The sequence below is a fragment of the Rhinolophus ferrumequinum genome, chromosome 16 (assembly GCF_004115265.2).
Source record: "Rhinolophus ferrumequinum isolate MPI-CBG mRhiFer1 chromosome 16, mRhiFer1_v1.p, whole genome shotgun sequence".
In the NCBI taxonomy this organism is placed as follows: Eukaryota; Metazoa; Chordata; class Mammalia; order Chiroptera; family Rhinolophidae; genus Rhinolophus; species Rhinolophus ferrumequinum.
In genome coordinates this window covers 8,431,836-8,450,540 of record NC_046299.1, presented here as the reverse complement: position 1 = coordinate 8,450,540, position 18,705 = coordinate 8,431,836, and the positions used below count along the sequence as shown (strand labels likewise).

The 18,705-nt window shown below is 44.8% G+C and overlaps 1 protein-coding gene across 16 annotated transcripts in view; it reads right to left on the bottom strand.

Moving 5' to 3' along the window:
- The window catches only part of FGFR2 (fibroblast growth factor receptor 2), a 101,633-nt gene that overhangs the window by 35,135 nt on the left and 47,793 nt on the right, over positions 1–18,705 (bottom strand). For 8 of the 16 annotated variants that reach the window (XM_033129899.1, XM_033129902.1, XM_033129907.1 and 5 more), the window contains 3 exons: positions 17,109–17,232; positions 1,965–2,155; positions 658–805 (listed from right to left, as the gene is read on the bottom strand). In XM_033129899.1, the coding sequence (XP_032985790.1) occupies positions 658–805; positions 1,965–2,155; positions 17,109–17,232 (463 nt within the window). The remainder of the gene's footprint in view (positions 1–657; positions 806–1,964; positions 2,156–17,108; positions 17,233–18,705) is intronic. The other 8 variants (XM_033129901.1, XM_033129903.1, XM_033129908.1 and 5 more) reach the window with 1 other exon arrangement.

Here is an 18,705-nt window from a genome sequence, read left to right as displayed (position 1 = left end):
TGATCTTGGTAGCAATGGAACTGGACTTGTTGTTTGTTTCTTTCTTTTTTAATACAAACGTTTGAATGTTAGTCATGACAAACTAAGAATGTTAATCTGCTGCCTTCAGTAGTTTCCAGCAGTACATTCATTAAATGGACTTCCTCCGAATTTGGGATAGCAAGGACAAGGGCAGTTATCTCATAAGTATTGGTTACACAACCAAGGAAATGATGCTTTGTCAAAGAAATTATACCATGCCAATATTTCTCTAAAAAAAACTGGGGCAGAAGGAGGTATGAGTTCTGCTGATAGGCAATGCCACAAATTCAACAGGCATGCAGGTGTGGGTTTAAAATGGTGTTTACGGGCAGTAATGATGGGAACTGTGCAGCCCAAACAAGATAAACCAGAAGGAATGACTTAAAAACTGGGTGGGGTGGAGGGTAATCTTTGAAGAAATTAGAGCAAGCACTTTGAACATTGTGGGCATTTTTCCATGGCTGCTGGCATCATACCAGCTGCATCACCAAAGAAAGATTATTATGAATATACCGAGGCCTCAGAATTATCCTATAAGCTGCCTGCAGTCTCCCAAAGCACCAAGTCTTTTCAGCTTCTATATCCAGCCTTCTTTAAAAAAAAAAACAAAACAAAAAAACCAAAAAACGTTGTTACCTTGCTGTTTTGGCAGAACAGTGAGCCAGGCAGACTGGTTGGCCTGCCCTATATAATTGGAGACCTTACATATATACTCCCCAGCGTCCGCCTCAGTCACATTGAACAGAGCCAGCACTTCTGCATTGGAACTATTTATCCCCGAGTGCTGGAACAGACACAGGAGAACAATATAACGGCCAGCCAGGAAGGACTTCGCACTGTCTAGGGTCCCACCACCAACACACCACAAGAAAACAACCTCCATTACATGTAAACAACAGTATTAAAGGGATATGGGTTTAGGAAGAACAAAACAAGTCAACTGGTGGATAAAGGAGGTGACCCGATAGAGAGGGGTGAAAGGGTGCGATGGATACTTGGCAGAATGGATTAGCGGTTCCCCCAGGTCCGTCACCTTTTTCTGGCTTTGTGACCCTTGGTGTTCCCAGCTGGAGAGAACACCTCATTGGTTGAGAGTTCTTACTTGAGCTACCTATGTTCTATTGGCAGGCTGTTCTTTTTTAAGGACATGCTCTATGAGCAACTCAGCGTGGGGACGTATGGTGGGCAGTGGGCTAGGAAGCTGGACAGACTTAGCTGCCGTTTGCTATCACCATCCTGAATAGCAAGACAGATCTAAAAAATAAAGAGGCTGATGCTGTTAAACCAGGACTTGCGAGGACCCAAATAAGAAACACAAGGAGAAAGGTAGTTTCCTTGTTCAAGGTTTCACTAGCACAGAACCATTTTCTAAAGTCTACTGTCTACATTGCATGTGAATGCAATCGTATTCACATGCAATGTAGACAGTAAACTTTCAAAGGAATAAGGGATTCCTCTTGGAAAAGGAAAAATCTAAATTGTTTCTAAAAAGTGGCCACTAAAATTTGATCCTAATGTCATATGAAGAGAAAACAACATCAGCGTTAACAGTCAACATCGGTACAAGGCTTAGAGTTTACAAAGCTCTTTCATTCTACTCCATCCTATTTACTCCGAACAACCGCCCTGGAGGGGAGATGATATCATGATCCCCACTTTTATAGATGTGCAGCTGAGTGTAAACGTCTCGCCTAAGATCTCAGGGCTGATAGATGGGGAACTATTCTGACTCTAACTGCAGTCGTCCCTCCGGTACCCCAAAATGCCGTTCTGAAATTTTACTAGCAAGCCTACTGATCTCCTAATTCCCGAACACACTCTGTACTGGACAGCCGAGTCAAAGAACCATCTTCTCTCAAAGTCAATAGGAAATCAAAGACCCATGGCAGAACCCATTCAGGAAACCCCCGTCGGAGGTACCTGTGGATTCAGAAAGTCCTCACCTTCAAAACCTTGAGATAGGGCAGTCCGTCAGGACCGTATTTACTGCCGTTCTTTTCCACGTGTTTGATCCACTGGATGTGAGGCTGGGCATCACTGTAGACTTTGCAGACAAACTCCACGTCACCGCCAACCACAGTGGAGGCATTGGCGGGCAGTCCAGCTTGGAGGATGGGCCGGTGTGGTGATCGTTCTGATGGCGAGAGGGAAGAAAGGGGCCGTGGGGATGGGAGGGGGGGAGACAAACCCATAAGTGGTGTTGTCCAGAAGGCTGTTTGTGAACTCAAGCCAAAAAGTTCTCAAGTCTGCTGGCTGACGTCTCTGAAATAACACGGCCGCCCAACGCATAACAAAAACGACTTCAAAGGAGACTGCTGGAGCGCAACCCTCGTAAAAAGAATACTTATTTAGAAAACCGAGAAAAGAACTTACTATACCTCAAGTTATTGGTTGTCCATGGCCACCTAATGAACAAGGGAAAAGATTCTGACAATCCCAGAGACACGTGGCAGGGGCATGGCACCTCTTCACTTATTCCCTTTGGGACATCGGAAACTCACCTTGATCATAAGCTTAGTATCACAGGCAGGTGACAACACTGACTTACGGTCACCACAAATGGCTCCTATACGCAGTACCTCCCAATACATTTCTAAGCTGCTCTGAGAAGACTTTTACCCCTCGTTTTAATAGGAAAATAAGCTAAAAGCTAAAGCCCAAAGTTACGTACAAACTGAATGAACAACTGGTTTTCTCTCTTTATCATGGAATTTACTCCATTCATTCATTTTTTTTATCCATCCATTTATTTCCTGGAGAAATATTAAGTGTTACTTGTGTGGCAAATGCTAGATGCACAAGTAAACAAACATTCCCTGGCTTATTCAGATGTGACACCAAAAAGAAACATAAGGAGACACCAGATCCCAAATCCTGGTGATGTTTTATACTGTCTCCAAGGAGGCCCCATACAGGGTAGGCTCACAATTACTCCCCACCCTCACTTGCCTTATCTCTCTTCTCTCTAGGGAAAGAGTTCCCAAGAAAGGACACCCCCTCTTGTCTCATGCCTGGAAAGGTTCCTCTCCTGTTCAGAGGTGGTCTCTGCAGAACTCTTGTAGAGGCAGCCGTGTCAAGGTGTATGAACAGCTATACACAAGCGTCCTCAAGAATCAAGTAACAGGCCAGTCTGCTGTGTGATCTTGTCCACAAAGCACTATAATTACAAACTAACTGGAACCTTCCTACATGGCAACTCGGTCAAGAGCCACACACATCCATCATCCATCTGTTCACAAATATCACCCCATCCCACATACCTGCACACACCAGGCCATCCTCCCTACCTCCCTCTCTGCATGGTGGTACCACTGCCTCTAAACTCTAGCTTAAAAATTGCCAGGGGAAATGAGGAGACTGCAAGCGGCCAACACACAAAAGATGTCTCCACTGCACCTGGTATCCCCGTGCACTGGGTTGGGAACAGCAAATTTGAATGATAGATATCTAAGCCTTTCTATATTTGAGCCTTTCAGATTAAAATGTCATTTGGTGGAATTTGTTGGACAAGAGCCAGACCATGTGCAAATTGATTTTACTGCATAAGCCTGTTGCTGGTCTTTAAAAACTTAAAAAAAGAAAGAAAAGATAAAAAGAAAAAGTTCTCATAGCTACTCTCAGCACATTTCATTCCAGAAATCACTTCACAGACACCTACATTTTCACATGAAAAAGATAAGGATTTCAGAGCCCCAAAGAAATCATTCATTTGCCCCAATATCACCCAGACAGGCTAAGCAACGAGCCCAGAAGTCAAGGCTCCTATTTTTTGTGGGCAGAAAATCTCAAAGCTGGATCCCCTCAAACATCACCAGACACCCTCACGCGTTGCCTGACACCCCACAGCATCCAGGGATGAGCCAGTGTGAGCCTCCTGGTCAGGCCTGGCAGCCAGCAGGATGCCACAGGGACCTGCTTGCAGCTGGCAGGGACGGAGGGCTGGCTTCACCCCGGCTAGCCCCATCCACGTGAGAACAGAATTAATTCCACACACACGCTGCTCCTCCCAAGAGACTTAACAACGCCCGGGGAGCTGTCCTCTGGGCTGGACACTGTCAGCCAACCTCACAAAGTGTGCCTCTGTACCGATCAAACATTGAGGTGGTTTACTCCTTCCCATAGGAGTGAATTTTAGGTATCAATTCCTTCTCTGGCTCAGTTTTCCAGTTCTGCGCACACGTGTTTGTGTGTTCAAAGATAAATATTTACAGTGGATCTAAATATTTATTCTTAGAAACAAAGGTACTATAAAATCTTAAATGTCATAAGCCAGATCAACTGAATTTCAAACCACGTCCTCTTTCTTAAACATACTTGTTTCTAATAAATCTTTTCACAAGCAAACATTGTGCGTGTAATACCAAATCACGGTGCCCTGCGAACAATGGGTGCTTTCATGCAGCCCGACATCTCTGGCCCGCGCCAGCCTTCAGCGGGGAGTTTAGTCACTGGGGCAACCCTGGCAGGGCCCACTACAGAGCTGCAGTCTTGTTTTACTTGTGGTCAGCGTACTGTTGAGCTCCAGTTATTAAGTTATTCCATTGCTATCCGGACTATTTAAAAAAAAACAAAAAACTTTGCAATGGTTTAATGTTATTGCATTTGCAAATTACAGCATACCAAATGTTGCCCGCTTACAGTCTTGAATTCATCCTTTCAAATTTTCTCACCTTATACAAAATAACCTCTTAACCACCCCCACTCCCCCTCGGCCCTTTCTCACTTTTGGTACAGAAACTGCAAGCGGATCACTCCGTAATCGAAACCTTACACCATCTTCCAAAACTTATTACAGCTGCCTTCAGTATAAAATGAAACCTTAGAGAATGTTATTTAAAATGTTTTTAAAAAGTCAGTAGGCCTCATGTTTCGTTTCTCCACATCAGGCTTTGATTTCCTTTGCAACCTTATTCTCTGCCCTGAAACAAGTCGGGGAACGAGGCCTGAAACATCTTGGAGAAGGCCCGGGATGCCAGCAGCTGCAGAGCACAGCGCTCCTCTCCTCAAATCCTTCAGCGATCACTCTTCCTTGGTGTCCCATCAGACCCCTAAGAACAGTGATCAGTAGCAGGGGATGACAGCGCATGGACTCCTGTTCTAACTTCCAAAAAACTGGGGTAAAAGCAGGGTGCAGCTGGCAGCTGGGGGGGCAAGCTGGGTGGCAGGTCCTACGGACATGGGCAGAGCAGGTGGCCCCCGGGGCCGGGCCCAGTGGGAACACGGCAGGGATGGTGGGCACAAAGACCCTGCAACAGCGAACATGCTCTCCCAGAACCTCCCAGGCCCTGTGCAAACCGAACCTCTCGGGTTTGCAACGCTTTTGGCAGCAAGCTAATATAAAAAGACTCAGTCGATGAATTATCTCTGGATGAGAACAAAACCCAGAGCTTGCTCATCTCGTTCTATGTGATAACAAAAGTCACATCATCTCCACCAGGAAGGATTTACAGTTTTAGGCAAGGTTCTCCTACAACGTGTTTAATTCTCAGACATTATGTAAAACAGATTTTTCTTTTTACAGGGAAGTGAAATAAATACATGGAAAAGAGAAAAGCTGACGAGCACCTCACCTGTGTCTTTACTGCAATTTTAAAATATAGATACTCAGAGCTCAGCAGGTTGCAGATGTACAGTACATGGACCTGAAGGGGATAGGAACCTTTGAAATCTCCATTCTAAGGTCCCTGTGTGAATTTCAAATTAAGACAGAATGGGAAGCAGCCCAAGGGGTGCGGTTGCTGCCGATGGGACAGTTGGCTGCACTGCTGGAATGAGGTCCCACCAAATAAATGCATAGTAAACACAGACTGAAGTGCTGTAAAAAATATTCTCTCCCCCGCCTTCTCTCTCTCACTCCCTTTCGTCAAGTGCTCCAAATGAATCCGCTTTACCACAGCAGAAGGCCCAGCTGCTGAGTCTAAACATCGAGCCTGACTTTCTCTCAAGTCCTGCTCTGAAGGTGGGAGACCAGGGCGGCAGAAGGAAAACAGGGTGCTTCACTCCAAGAGGTAGAGAGAGAGAGAGAGAGAGAGAGAGAAGAGAAAATACCTGAGTGACATAGAATAAATCTTTGTTAATTGACCACTGAAACTTTACAACACGCCAGTCCTCCTCTGGACGTAATAATATGTTTGCTCATAAGAGATCTACAACTTTTGCTCTGACACAGCAAAGGCCGTAAAAAACGTCCACCGAGCAGAGAGGCCTATGTCTACTGCCTCGGTAACTACACATCCCCGGGATCAGAAGGAGAACCAGGTTCTTAAATTACACCTATAAATTAATCAAGCCCAGAGTTGCTGGTTTCCCAGCACACATTGGTCTTCTAAGTGTTTCTCCCGAAAAGTTAAGCAGCGCTTGCCACAAAGAACCATTTCAAAGCCGCGCTCTCTCTCTGGCAGCAAAACACCAAGAGACTCAAATCACACTGCGTGCCCAGTATTGATCTGGTAACAGCCAGTCTCCTGCTCTCAGGCATCCATTCATTTAAGGAGCGGAGAGAACCTTGCCTGCCCTGTCTTTAAATTAAAATCAAAATTTAATTACCCTTCCTCTAAAACGGCAGTTTCTTAGCAACTCCAAGGGGCTGAACAGGGAAAGAACACTCAGATTTGGAGGACAAGTGAGAACAACCAAGAATTCTTTTTTCTAAAGCCCAGCCCAGCTTTTTTCTCAAGAGTAGGCGGTGGTTGCTTTTGTTGCATAAAAACGCACTAAACCAGTTAGCATGAGGCATGGTTATTAGGGGAGGCCAATCAAAGCCTTCTGAAGTTGGAGGAGCCCAATAACCTGCTAAAGACCTCACACTAATTACAATTAGTAGAATGAGTTCATTGCCTTGTCAAGACTCTGCCTAATGCATTCAAGCCCGACAGGCTAAAAATCTAGTTGAGCTCTGCATTTTGCTTTCCCTCAACTTTCTCCAGCCTCTAGAGATTGGCACAAAGGGAGGTTAGAACTAAAAACAACCAGTGGAGAAACGCAAGGCTAGGATGTCGGATGAGAAGGTGAGTCAAAGTACCCATCACTTGTCATCTGATGGCTTGTCACCTGCTACAACACACGAGTGGAGAGGCTGGGCACCTGGAATCCCTTTCTAAACAAAAAGGAAAAAGGCATTTTTGTAGAAGGTGACCAGTTTGCCGCTCTCTCTCCGTCTGAGGCTTAGCCTCACTTTCCTCCTGCTTGGACATCTGATTCCAGAAAGTCTTGTGGAATTGGGCTGGGAATCCAGCTCCCTCCAAAACATCAGTGTTTCTCAGCAGAGAGAGCAGAGTCTGTGGAACAAGCATCTTTGGGGCAAGCCGACATGTCTTCCCTCCAGGGCCAAAGTCCCCCCCGTCCCCCCCCGCCCGCCCCGTGACTTATGGAGGCTGCACCATGTGAAATGCTAGCAGCAAAACAGCAGTAATTCCTTTGTGCCTGCTCGCTGAGGTGGAGAAGCCGAGCGAAGTGCTGGCTGCGGCTGGGCCGCGTGAGAAGACCAAAGCAGGTGCGGACAAAGTGTCTTCCCTAATTAACGTCATAGACTGTATTATTTGGCTGAGGGTTGAGTGGCTTCTACCAGCTGGGTGTCAATTTAGGTCTCCTTGGGCAAATTACAGGAGCAGAGCTGTGTGTTATTTACACCCTAAATGTTTGGGATACGCTGAGCTCTGTTCCTTCAAAACGTTAAACCTGAACGGAAGACTCTTTGGTGACCACAATTATGCTACATTTAGGTTCAAAAATTTCTTTCCTTTTTTGAAAAGGGGATCTGGCTTTGGGATGATGAAAAGCTCTGGGGATGGACAGTGGTGATGATTGCATACGTAACCCTCTGAATATATTTAATGCTACTGAACTGTACACTCAAAAATAGTTAAAATGGTACATTTTATATTACGGATATTTTATAATTAGAAAAAGACATGGCAAAGGTGACAATATCACAGAGTGAACAGATATTTCTAGATATATAAAACCTGCCTTCCCAGTTAGTTGAGTATATTTATCTTGTCCAGTTTACTAAATGAGAGCTTTTCTCTCTCTGGACACAAACAGTCTGCACAAGGTCCCTCCCTATACTGTACTTGGTTTGCACTGATGTAAAACTCAGACGTCAGTCTCCCCAGGCTCCCTCCTGAGGAGATGGGGTAAACACAGCTGAGGGCAGTCATGCTGGGGAGTTCCATCAGAGCCTCAGCACCCCGCCACTTGCCACAGGGGTGCAAACATCTTTCAAGAAAGTGAGATGATCAGCTGGTGTCTGCATAGCTGGGTTTCCTTCATGGGAAGAATATGCTGGAAAGGTTTAAAAAAAAACAGTCCAGGAATTAAACACACCCTTGTATTACAAAAGTTGACCTCTGAATTATCTTCTGACCTCTGGAGTATCTTCTCTTAAGCGATTGGCAAAAAAGTTAAAACCCAAACTGCTGGGGAGTCCCCAAAGCCTCAGAATGAAGCTCCTTCCATGAAAAATGTTTTTGCTGACATCTATGAAAAAAAGGACCCCGTTCGTCTACCTCTGGAAACTTGCCCCAGAAAAATATTCACCCAGATGCCCAACAAATAGGTGTGTATGAAGCTTATCATTATAGCCTCTTTGGTAAGTGGGAAAAAAAGATGTATACAACCTAGATGCCCACCAATAGGGGAATGATTAAATAAATTATACTTTATCCACGACAGAAGAAGAAGACATGGTTCACTAGTAATGGAGAAGATTGAGATGTACAGACGTGGAAAGATGTCCACGGTAATAATATTGACAGGTTTCATCAACTTTTACCGTTAAAAGTCCTTCCTTCTGGAGGAAGTCTAGAAAAATACATCACGCTAATCTCTCAGATGCTTTATTTTGCTCCTGGGGTGGTTCAAGCAGAAGCAAAAGCTTTCAGCCCATCTGAGCAAACAAAAAAAAAATGCCTCCCTTTGGTTGGAACCACATGAGAAGTTGTAACAATAAAACCTCATTTGTTTTCCGAGAGGCAAACTCAGACACTGAAAATAAAAGTGATCCTAGATATTCCCAGCTAGAAGCATCATCTAAAGAGCAGCTTGAAAATAGTCACCCACCTGACCAAAAGGCTCAAGTCTGAAATCTACGTCTCTTCTCACTGTCCACGTTCCCGGGGTGCCACAAGCCAACCTGCAGCCCAGCCCGATCCCTACTGAACATTCAGTGATGGTATCATCATCACTGAATGGTTTTCTTTTCCTTTTGGCCCAAATGTAAAACTAAAAAGGACTAAATCCTTCGCCTTTCAGTCTCAGCGCAAAGTATATACTGAACCAAATCAATGAGGACTTTTTTGAATAAAGCACAACTTCCAAAAGATCCTTCCAGAAGAATACCCAACGCCTGGCTCGCAAAGATCACTTTCATCCTGAAATAATGGGGACTGTGTCTGGGGCTTTGATCTGATGTGTTGATCTGAACACTTATATGGGATGGCCAGAATCCCTTGTTTGAGAGAATCCCACACGGGGAAAGAAAAAAGGAAAAGTGGTTCTATCAAGATCCAGGCATCTCCAGCCCTAGTTCTCATCTTCTCACTGCGGCAGTTTGGGGTCTTTTGTGCTGTGATATGAGAACTCCAAGAGGGCAAAGCCTGTGTCTGATTCAACTAACTGTCACGTCACCCTCTCAGCCAAGTACGGGCTGCTCCATAGATAGAGAATTCATCATCAGAATACAATAAACACAGAGAATGAAATGCCTACTACAGTGCTCTGCTATTTTCTCCCTCCAAACCAAGGCAACGATATTCTCATGTCCTCATCTCTCTCTTCTCAGGAGAAACAGAAAACCTTTCCCATAGACCAACGCCCCTCCCTCCGCCATCTCTTCGCCACTTCCCACCTGCATTTGACCTCATTGTGGTGAAAGATGACAGTGACTCTAGGAGCCACCGTTCCAACTTACCTGCCCTCTAAGTTGGGTCTCCATCCCTTTTGCAGCGTTAGGACGTGTCTGCCCTGCCTTCTCCTTGACTATGAAATTAAACCAAACATGAAGACCATGACTACACCAGTGGGGTGTTCTAAGGGAGGGGAACTCCTAAAAAATGCTCTGGTAGATGAATCATTTAAAAAGGGAAGAAGATGATGGTATTTCTACACTCACGTCTTAAGGAAAGTGGGCATGAAACATCCCAAATGGGGTCTTTGCTTTATAAAGAAGACCGTTCATCCAAGCTGTATGAATAAGTGAGTTTAGAGAGAAATTAAAGATGTCTTGCTTGAGAATTTGCAATATGTTAAGAACCACAAAGTTCCAAATGTAAATAACTCGTTAAACTGTTTTTCTATTATCTCCATTAAACACGTACTGAAAGAAATCTTGCTAAGTTGTAAATCATTACTGGGCACTGACGGCCATTGGTGAATTTACATTTTCATATCAAGCTTACTTGCCCAGGCTGAATGCAGCAGCTTTCTCTAGCCCCTCCCCCACCTGCATGATCTCCAGGTATGGCAAAGAGACCCTCCTCTGACAAGATGCTCTAAGACATTAATTTGTCTGTAACACTTCCACATCCTTTGTCCACAGCAATGTCAAAGATCAGACAAGAGTTCAAATATTAGCCCTCTGCCCAGCCACTTCAGCCAGGCCCCCCGCCAGAATCTAAAGCAATCAATCAATAAGGCTCCCTTCCTCAACTGTGGGGCAGAGGGCAATTGATGGCTTGCAAAGAACAGGGCCAAAGTGCTGATACTGCAAAGTTCGAACATGCCCCCTCCACGCTGGCATGTGCCTGCTCCAACCCCAGGAGCTGGCAACCCACAGACACCACCTACTCTCAATGCCTACAAGGAATAAGGCACTGACAGGTATCAGTCCTGCAGGAAAGCACTTAATTGCTGGTCCGTATATTTGGGGTGATGTAGCCGCCCAGTGGCCAGCTTTTGCCCCCTGGAATACCTGTTGTGAAACAGGTATGAAAAGCCGCTCTGTAGCAACCAAAAGCTCATTAAACAGTAGCCACCAAAGGAAGTTTTGAAATTTCTGGAAGGAGAGGACTGACCCCTCCTTTAACCAGGGCTGGGCTGCGTGCATGTGTCTCTCCCTAGAGATACGAGGGGAGGCATGGGACCGTCTAATGAGAGCAACTAACAACCACATGGCCCTCTTATTTCATCCTTCCAAAAGTGCTACAAGGAAAGTGTGTCATCACCCCCATTGTCCGCATGAGAGAACTGAGGCTCAGAGGTTCCATGACGTCCAAAGGAAGGGAACAGAATTTGAACCGTTCTCCCATGCAACCCCCACCCAAACCTGCAGCAGTGCTATCCCGAAAGAAGTGGAGACCCCTGCGGGATGATGAGGTGGTGGGAGTGGTTAGGAAGAAAAGGAGGAAATGGGTGATGGAGCCACCAAACAGCAACAGAACTTTGCTTCCTACTCGATCACAGCTCCCATTCCATGGTTTTAGGCTCACTCCACAAGCCCACTTATAAAGGCATTCGCTGTGACCCATTACCTGGCATGGCACCTCAGCCCATTCTCAGTGGAGAGGCTTTCTACCTCCCCGCAGCGAGGTTTCCCAGCTCCAGAGGTGGCACGCAGAACCAGTATCAGGATAAACACAAGTCTTAAACTCAGGGCAAGAAATGGAAAAGAATTATTTGGCAGCAAGATCATGAATATGGAAAATCAAATGAGGCCTGGCCAGGAAGCTTCTAGGTCAAGATGCTTCAAGTTCAGAACCCCAAGAGGCTCTGTGAAGCTGAGCCTGGTGAATGGAAGGGAAATGCACGGGCACTGTGACTTAGAATGTCTTAGAATGTGAGAGTCAGGTGTTCAACGTGTTAAAATCTCCGGATACATGGTATTGTGTAGTGTAACGCTACCTATCAAAGTCACCCCTCGTGACACAGAGAAACAAAAGCTTTGTCCAGAAGCCACATTCTGACGGAAACTAGGACACAGAGGGGTCTTCTATGAGCAGCAAGTGAGCAGGAATGATCCTCATTTTGACAGCTTCAGTCATAAACCCACTGATTAATTAATTAACGAGGCCACCGCTTCTTCATTTACTTAACCACGACTTTGTTCCAAACCCAAAAAAAGAGTTGAAAATTCACACTGGAAAAGCGCGACTGGTGGGTCTCTAACGTGCGTCAGTCCCTTCCTTCTGCTCGGGGATCACACTGGAGCCTTTGTTTCCTCAGGACAGAGGCTGCCCCAAACAGTAAACAATTGATGCAATTTCTCCTTCTCCCTCTGGGGACAGGCTGCCAAAAGCTCTGCGCCAGGTGTCAACCCCACGGTCAGGCTTATCAGTCAGTGCCTGGAATAAAAGACTTCATTCCTCCTGAACACACACCTGAGGGGGAGGTAGCATCGGGATGGATTCCTTCGTGCTTTCAGGCTGCGTCCCATCATGTCTGGAGCCGAGTGAACGGCGGATTTATGTCAAGGGCCAGTCGACAGCTGGTCTGCCGCCGAGCAAGTTGGGGCTGGTGAGGAGGTCTGAGTGATCTCTATGTAGCCAGAGGGATGCCTGGCCCTGGACCGGCTCCCAAACATCCCCGAGACATTGTGTGCCACTTACCAGCTCTTGTCCCAGGGGAGGACAAATTCCTGGAAAGTTAGATAGAGGAGGAGGCACACAGCTGGCTTGGCAAATCCACAGGCACCATTTCCACCTATGCTGCACTCTAACCCCGCCCCAAACATCCAATGCCAGGTGAAAAGCTCAAATGGTATCTGATGACCTCTGGGAATGCAGAACTGGACACCCCCAAAAAAGAAAATTTCAGAATTCAAAACCAAAGATTGTACATGAGTAAGAAAGAGCAACTGGTCTTTTGAATACTTCTCTCTCTCCCCCATCTCTCTCCCTTTTTCGTTTTTTACAACAAAGAGCTGAACATGGCGTGGGGCTAAGAGCAGACCTTTTTACAATCTTGCTGCAGCATCCGACGCTGGTCCACACCACAGTCACGCTAACAAAGACGTCAGCCTGTGGTGCCTGAGCATGAATCTAGGATTTGAGAAAACCCAGATGGAGGTCCCGAGCTGGAGTTCCTCTAAGTCCTTAGCAAACCACTTATCTCGCACCTGAATTTCCTCAACTGTAGATGGGGTGAGAGGTGGAGATGGAGGCCAACTCAATGAATTTGGAGCTCTTGAACTCTATGAGCCTCTTCTGCCAAGTCCAGCAACTATGACAGTACTGGGACAGCCATGATGACAGCATTCACCAAAGGTGGTCAGCTCAGCAGGACACGCAAATGTCAGGCACTGGCCACTTCCATTGGTCCCAACGTGGCATTCACGTTGTTCAATAAATTTCGGATTGAGTCTAAGAAAAGTTATTAAAGATGCCTTCTTTAACTTGCCTTCAAGTGTCCGGGTTAAAAAGGGAAGACACCAGCATTTTTTTGCTGGCCACCTAGCTGCCAATTTGGTGTTTTCATCTGTTAACTCAACTGATTACTCATAACCAGGTAATGGGTTGCACTGTGGCCCACGCAAGATAAGCCCACGTCCTAAATATAATATACAGGTATCCTTATAAGAGAAAGACAGGCAGATTTGAGACAGACACAGAGAGAGGGGCCACAGGGACACAGAGACAGAGATTGGAGGGACATGTCTACAAGCCAAAGACTGCAGATAGCCACCAGAAACTAGGAAGGAGTCTGAAACAAATTCTCCCTCCGAGTCTCCAGAAGGAACCAACCCTGCTGACACCTTCACTTCAGACTTCTGGCTTTCAGAACTGAGATAGAATCAATTTCTGTTGTTTTAAGCCATCCACCTTGTGGTCGTTTGTTACAGCAGCCCCTGTAGGGCCTGACACAACCATCCTAGGAATGAAGTATTGTCACTCCAAATTGACCAATGAGGAAAAAGAGGCTTAGAAAAGCTAAGTAAGTGTCCCAATTCACTTGCTGCCCTAGTGTGTGGGTTGACAGACCTACTACTCTCTCCACAACAACAGGCTGCCCTTTCTAACACTAGTGAGGCTCGCTCAGCTCCTTCCCTTTCCAGACATAAGGATCGTGAAGCCAAGTTAAACGACTTCTCCTAGGTTGCAGCTTCTTGGTGGCAAAACCTGTCAGAATCCACTGCTTCAGCCTCATTCGCTCACAAACCAGAGCAAAGACTTACCACCTCCTGGGGCCAGCTCTCTGAGGGGAGCCCATTTTATTATCGCCGCAATTACCAAAATGTGGGACTTCACACTAATTTTCCCCTGCGAGTAAATGGCTGAAAAGTAATGGTGTCAATTTTAATGAGGATCAAGCAAGGCTCCTGAAAAGGGCTCCCATACGTGAAAGTATTTCCCTCACACACAACAATGGTGTGCTCTTTAATTCCAGAACACAAGGACGTCACTTAAATTACATGGCTTTTACATTAACGTGCTTACGGGAATGTCTTTCCAAGGAAGACTTTCAATAAAAAGATCTCACCCATTTTGATGCTCCTTAATATCTGAACCACAAACCTATGTATCATAGCAACAACAAAAAAAACCTCAGAGAATGAGCACAGGACTTCGCGTCCGCTGGTACAGTCTCTGATTTTCCGTGAAACAGAGATGTAGCTGAGAAGCTGTGATCACGCAGCGATATATTGAGCTTGGACCTGTGGGCCACCAGAAATTCACCATTCAAGCCTGAATCCCTTTTGTTTCCACTTGCTGAGATGTGCAGAATGACAGTCTGCCAATCCTGTCAGTCTACATGAAACTCTTTAGCCGACTCAATTCTTATTTTATTAGTGCTTCTCAAAGCAATTACTAGGGTTTTGAGCAAAGAAGAGAGTATTTCACACCTCCATCTTTCCTGAAAATGTCTTATACTCCACTGACTTTTGGCTTGTATTTATAAAGAAGGTTCAAGCCTTGGAAAATTGTTAGGGTTGAGCTTTAATGGATATTCCCAACCAGCATTGTGTCATTATTGGCCCACGCTTAGCTGGGCGAGCTCCCAAATTTGTGACATAATCAGGCCTTTCTCTGCATTACTCCATACACTCTTCCTCCCTCCACATTACACCACTGAATCATATGCTCTTTTCAACAAGACCGATTGCCAGAGGATTAACATTAGACAGCACAATTCCATTATTCAGCTGCCCAATTCAAATCCAAGCCTAAACTCTAAGAGAGATTTCAGGGTTTCACAGAGATGAGCTGCCAGAAAGCTCAAAGGAGCGGTGGGGTGAGGGGCTTTTGAATGTTTTACATAACGACTGAACCTAAAACCTGCTATGAACAAGAGCCCCTGGCTGAAGTGGCCAAGCGCTGACTCCCCGATTGCTGGAAGGGCCCCAACCAATCTTAATGAATGATTAGAAGACATAGGTGAAGCCATAATCCTCCAAAACGGCTACAGCACCATTATTTTATTCCCACAATAAATTACTTATTTTCAGAACTAGGTATTTAGAACTTTAAGCCCCAAATCTTGATTTCCTTAAATAGAAACATTTTCATGTCAAATTCAGGACCCACGAGGCCCAAAGTGAAAAATCCAAGTCATGTGCTTTTAAATCAATGGACTTATAGCATATCAATGCCAAAATAAATGTTAACCATTTTCTTCTCATATTTGAGGGTTATTTCTCTTTGTGTTTGTGTTTGTAAAATAGCTGTACATAGTAATTCCCATTAAGAAGTAACCTCCATAACTATCTGTGAGAAAAGAGGGCTCTAAATCTCCGTCTTCTATGACTATCCGTAGGATGTACACTATACAAAAACCTATCATATTTCACATTAAGACTTTTAAATAACAAAAAAAAAATTACGAATACTTTTTTTCACTGAATATTTATATTTACATACAAATGGAAATAAAGACTATGCCATGCTTTCTAAGACAGAGTTTCTTAGAGATTTAACTTTCTTTAACTTGGTAGAAAGTCAAAATGGTTTCCTAATTTTTAGTTAACCTAAAACTTCAATTAACCAAATCTATGTAATTTGTTTAATTAAGCTCTTGGAAAGTTTTGTAATGGTTCTTTGGGCAATTCAAATATCTTGGGATCTCTCCCTTCAAAGAGTTTATATTTTATGGAAGGAGAAGAAAGGTCCCCATGTGAACACTAGGGACACACACATCAGAAATGACGGAGGAAAAGGCTTGTTTATAGACACACAGTGGGTGGGCATGAGTTTGCAGAATCACAAAGGGTCACGTTAGGGCAAAATGAATCAAAGTGAGCTTTGTGAGACCTTAGCAGGAGTCAGCAACCTGCATGTGGAGAAGGGCAAACTGATTAGGTAACCCACAGCAAGGACTCAAGGACAGGTGGCAATACTGAGAGTCAGGACAGATGACAACACAGAGAAAAAAATCACTTCTACCAAAAAAAAAAATCTTAGCCCAGCATCCCTGCAACAATGAGACATGTCCTCCATGTAGTTCCATGTATTATCAACCCTCCAACAAGACAGAGAAATACCCTTTCTTTATGACTTATGACAAAACCCATTGTAATAGGCGAGGGAAGAAATCTGTGTTTCCAGGACAACAAGCTATAAGGTCTTAAGATAAAAAGGCACTTATAAATCCATATACACATTTCTCTTTTCACAGAAGAAAGAGCTTCTAGACAGACATTGAACTTGTAGTGTCTTGATGACTTTCTTCTGATGGAAGTGAAGAACCCTTGATAGTAACCTCCCTACAGCCAGCCATAAGCACAGTCATCATAACACCTTTTCCTTTACTCTTTAGCCCGCATCCTATAGTTGCCTTTCTTTAGATAATGTTGCCTCACTTTTAAAAACAAAGTTCTCCAACAACATATCTGTACCCTTTCCCTGCACATGCTATTTTTCAGAGCAATCCAAGCTTCCAGTATGTCAGCATATTTCATACCACATCCATTTTATACAAGAGGACACTTGGGAACCAAGAGGATCACACAAAACACATAAAACCTGGCTTATCAGGAAACAGAACATTGTCAAGTGACAGGAGAATCCTTCTCGAATGACAGCTTGTATTTATAAAGAATTAAAATGAACCAACTCTCCTTAAACCGGGGGAGACACAGGACTCACTTTCTCGATTTCAAATGAGCCGAGCTACAGCAGGCAGACGTACAGCTGCCACTCCGAGAGAAGCAAACTCACCAACAACATCCAGGTGGTAAGTGTGATTGATGGACCCGTATTCATTCTCCACCACACAGGTATAATTTCCTTTGTCCGATGGAACCACGCTTTCCATAATAAGGCTCCAATGCTGGTTTCGTACCTGAAAAGATCACAAGAGAAGTGCTCATTTAACAATCTTAGCACAGAATACTGGTCCTTTGCTATCTTGATTTAAAGAGAAGTTGGGGGAGACAAGGAAGATAGACAAGAGAAGAATCAGCCGAATTCTAAATTTTCCTCAGAATAAGTACTCAGAATGGCGATAAATAGAAACAATAATTATCATCATGGTGACCATCTCACAAGCTGATATTGACAGGTTCCAATACCCAGGAATGCATCGAGTGGGTCTGTCACAGTCATAGGTTTGAGGGTTCCTCCAAGAGCGGCCAAGTCGCCAGAAAACCTGAACACTAGCCTGCACGGTAACAGCAGTGAGCTACCGGGTTGCTTATCCACTGAGAACTCTCAGCCCCATGGCCCCAAGGATCCATCTAGGGCCAAGGCTAGTGAGCACTCACTGTGTGTATGCCAGGCACTGCTCTGAGCACTCCTTCCCGCCTCAGCTCACTTAATTCTCCCCAGGAGCCCATAAGGTAGGTGCTGGGATTGTTCCGGAACACAGGACCACCCTTCCAATCCCAGGGGGTAGCTGAATAGATGCTACATGTTCCTAAGAGATATACTCAGAATTCCAAACATGGGAGCAATGAATCCTTAGGAAACTTAAGTTGTATATCCATCTGTTTACAAACTCCTTGAGACTTTTCAAAGATAAACAGCACATATGAAAATAAGTTATTATGATTCCTACCCATGGTTCTGTCAACATGCAAACAGCCTAGACTCTCATGTTCCCACCTTGCTTTTAAAATGTTTTAATAGACTCAAATTTTCAAGCAAGCATGATTTTTCCTTACTAGGACCAAATGCAGATTTCATCTCTGGGGGGCGGGAGGGAGGTTAAGGCTTTTAATATTTCTCTCCGAATCCAATTATCATTCTTTAAAGGTATTTTGGACAAGGCACTCTGGGAGAACTAGAAAGAAAAAATAAAAAGCTAGAGCCTACTACTCATTTTAACTATCGTTTCAGGAATTTCAACTGACCTTCTGAGTGATTCCCTGAGCACTGCTAGTGTTTTCTGCCTTAATCCCATAAAAACCGATAATACAGGCAGAGCCTTCACAAGCACACAAGTGATTCAAGGAACTAAACTAGCGAATAAAAAATCTCATCTCATGAGGGCTCCACTAGAAAACCAGGAGGGCAGAGAAAGCAACTGAAAAGCAGTGGCAGCAGAGGTGAGAGATTATAAGGGCACGCTACAGCACAACTCTTTTCACGTTAGGCGTTCAGCTTGTGCAAGCCCTTACTACAGAGTGGAGTTAGTGATGGCAGGTTCAAAACCACACTCACTGCTCCTCACTGACAGTCTTACGAAGGATCACGGGAGAAGACTGGGCTCGTCTTAACCAGAGTACAAGCAATGAATTTAGACTCAGCTCTGGACAGACCGTCACTTGTGCTTCAATGGCTGCCTGTCACCGCCCACCCTGTATAACCGTGGAGG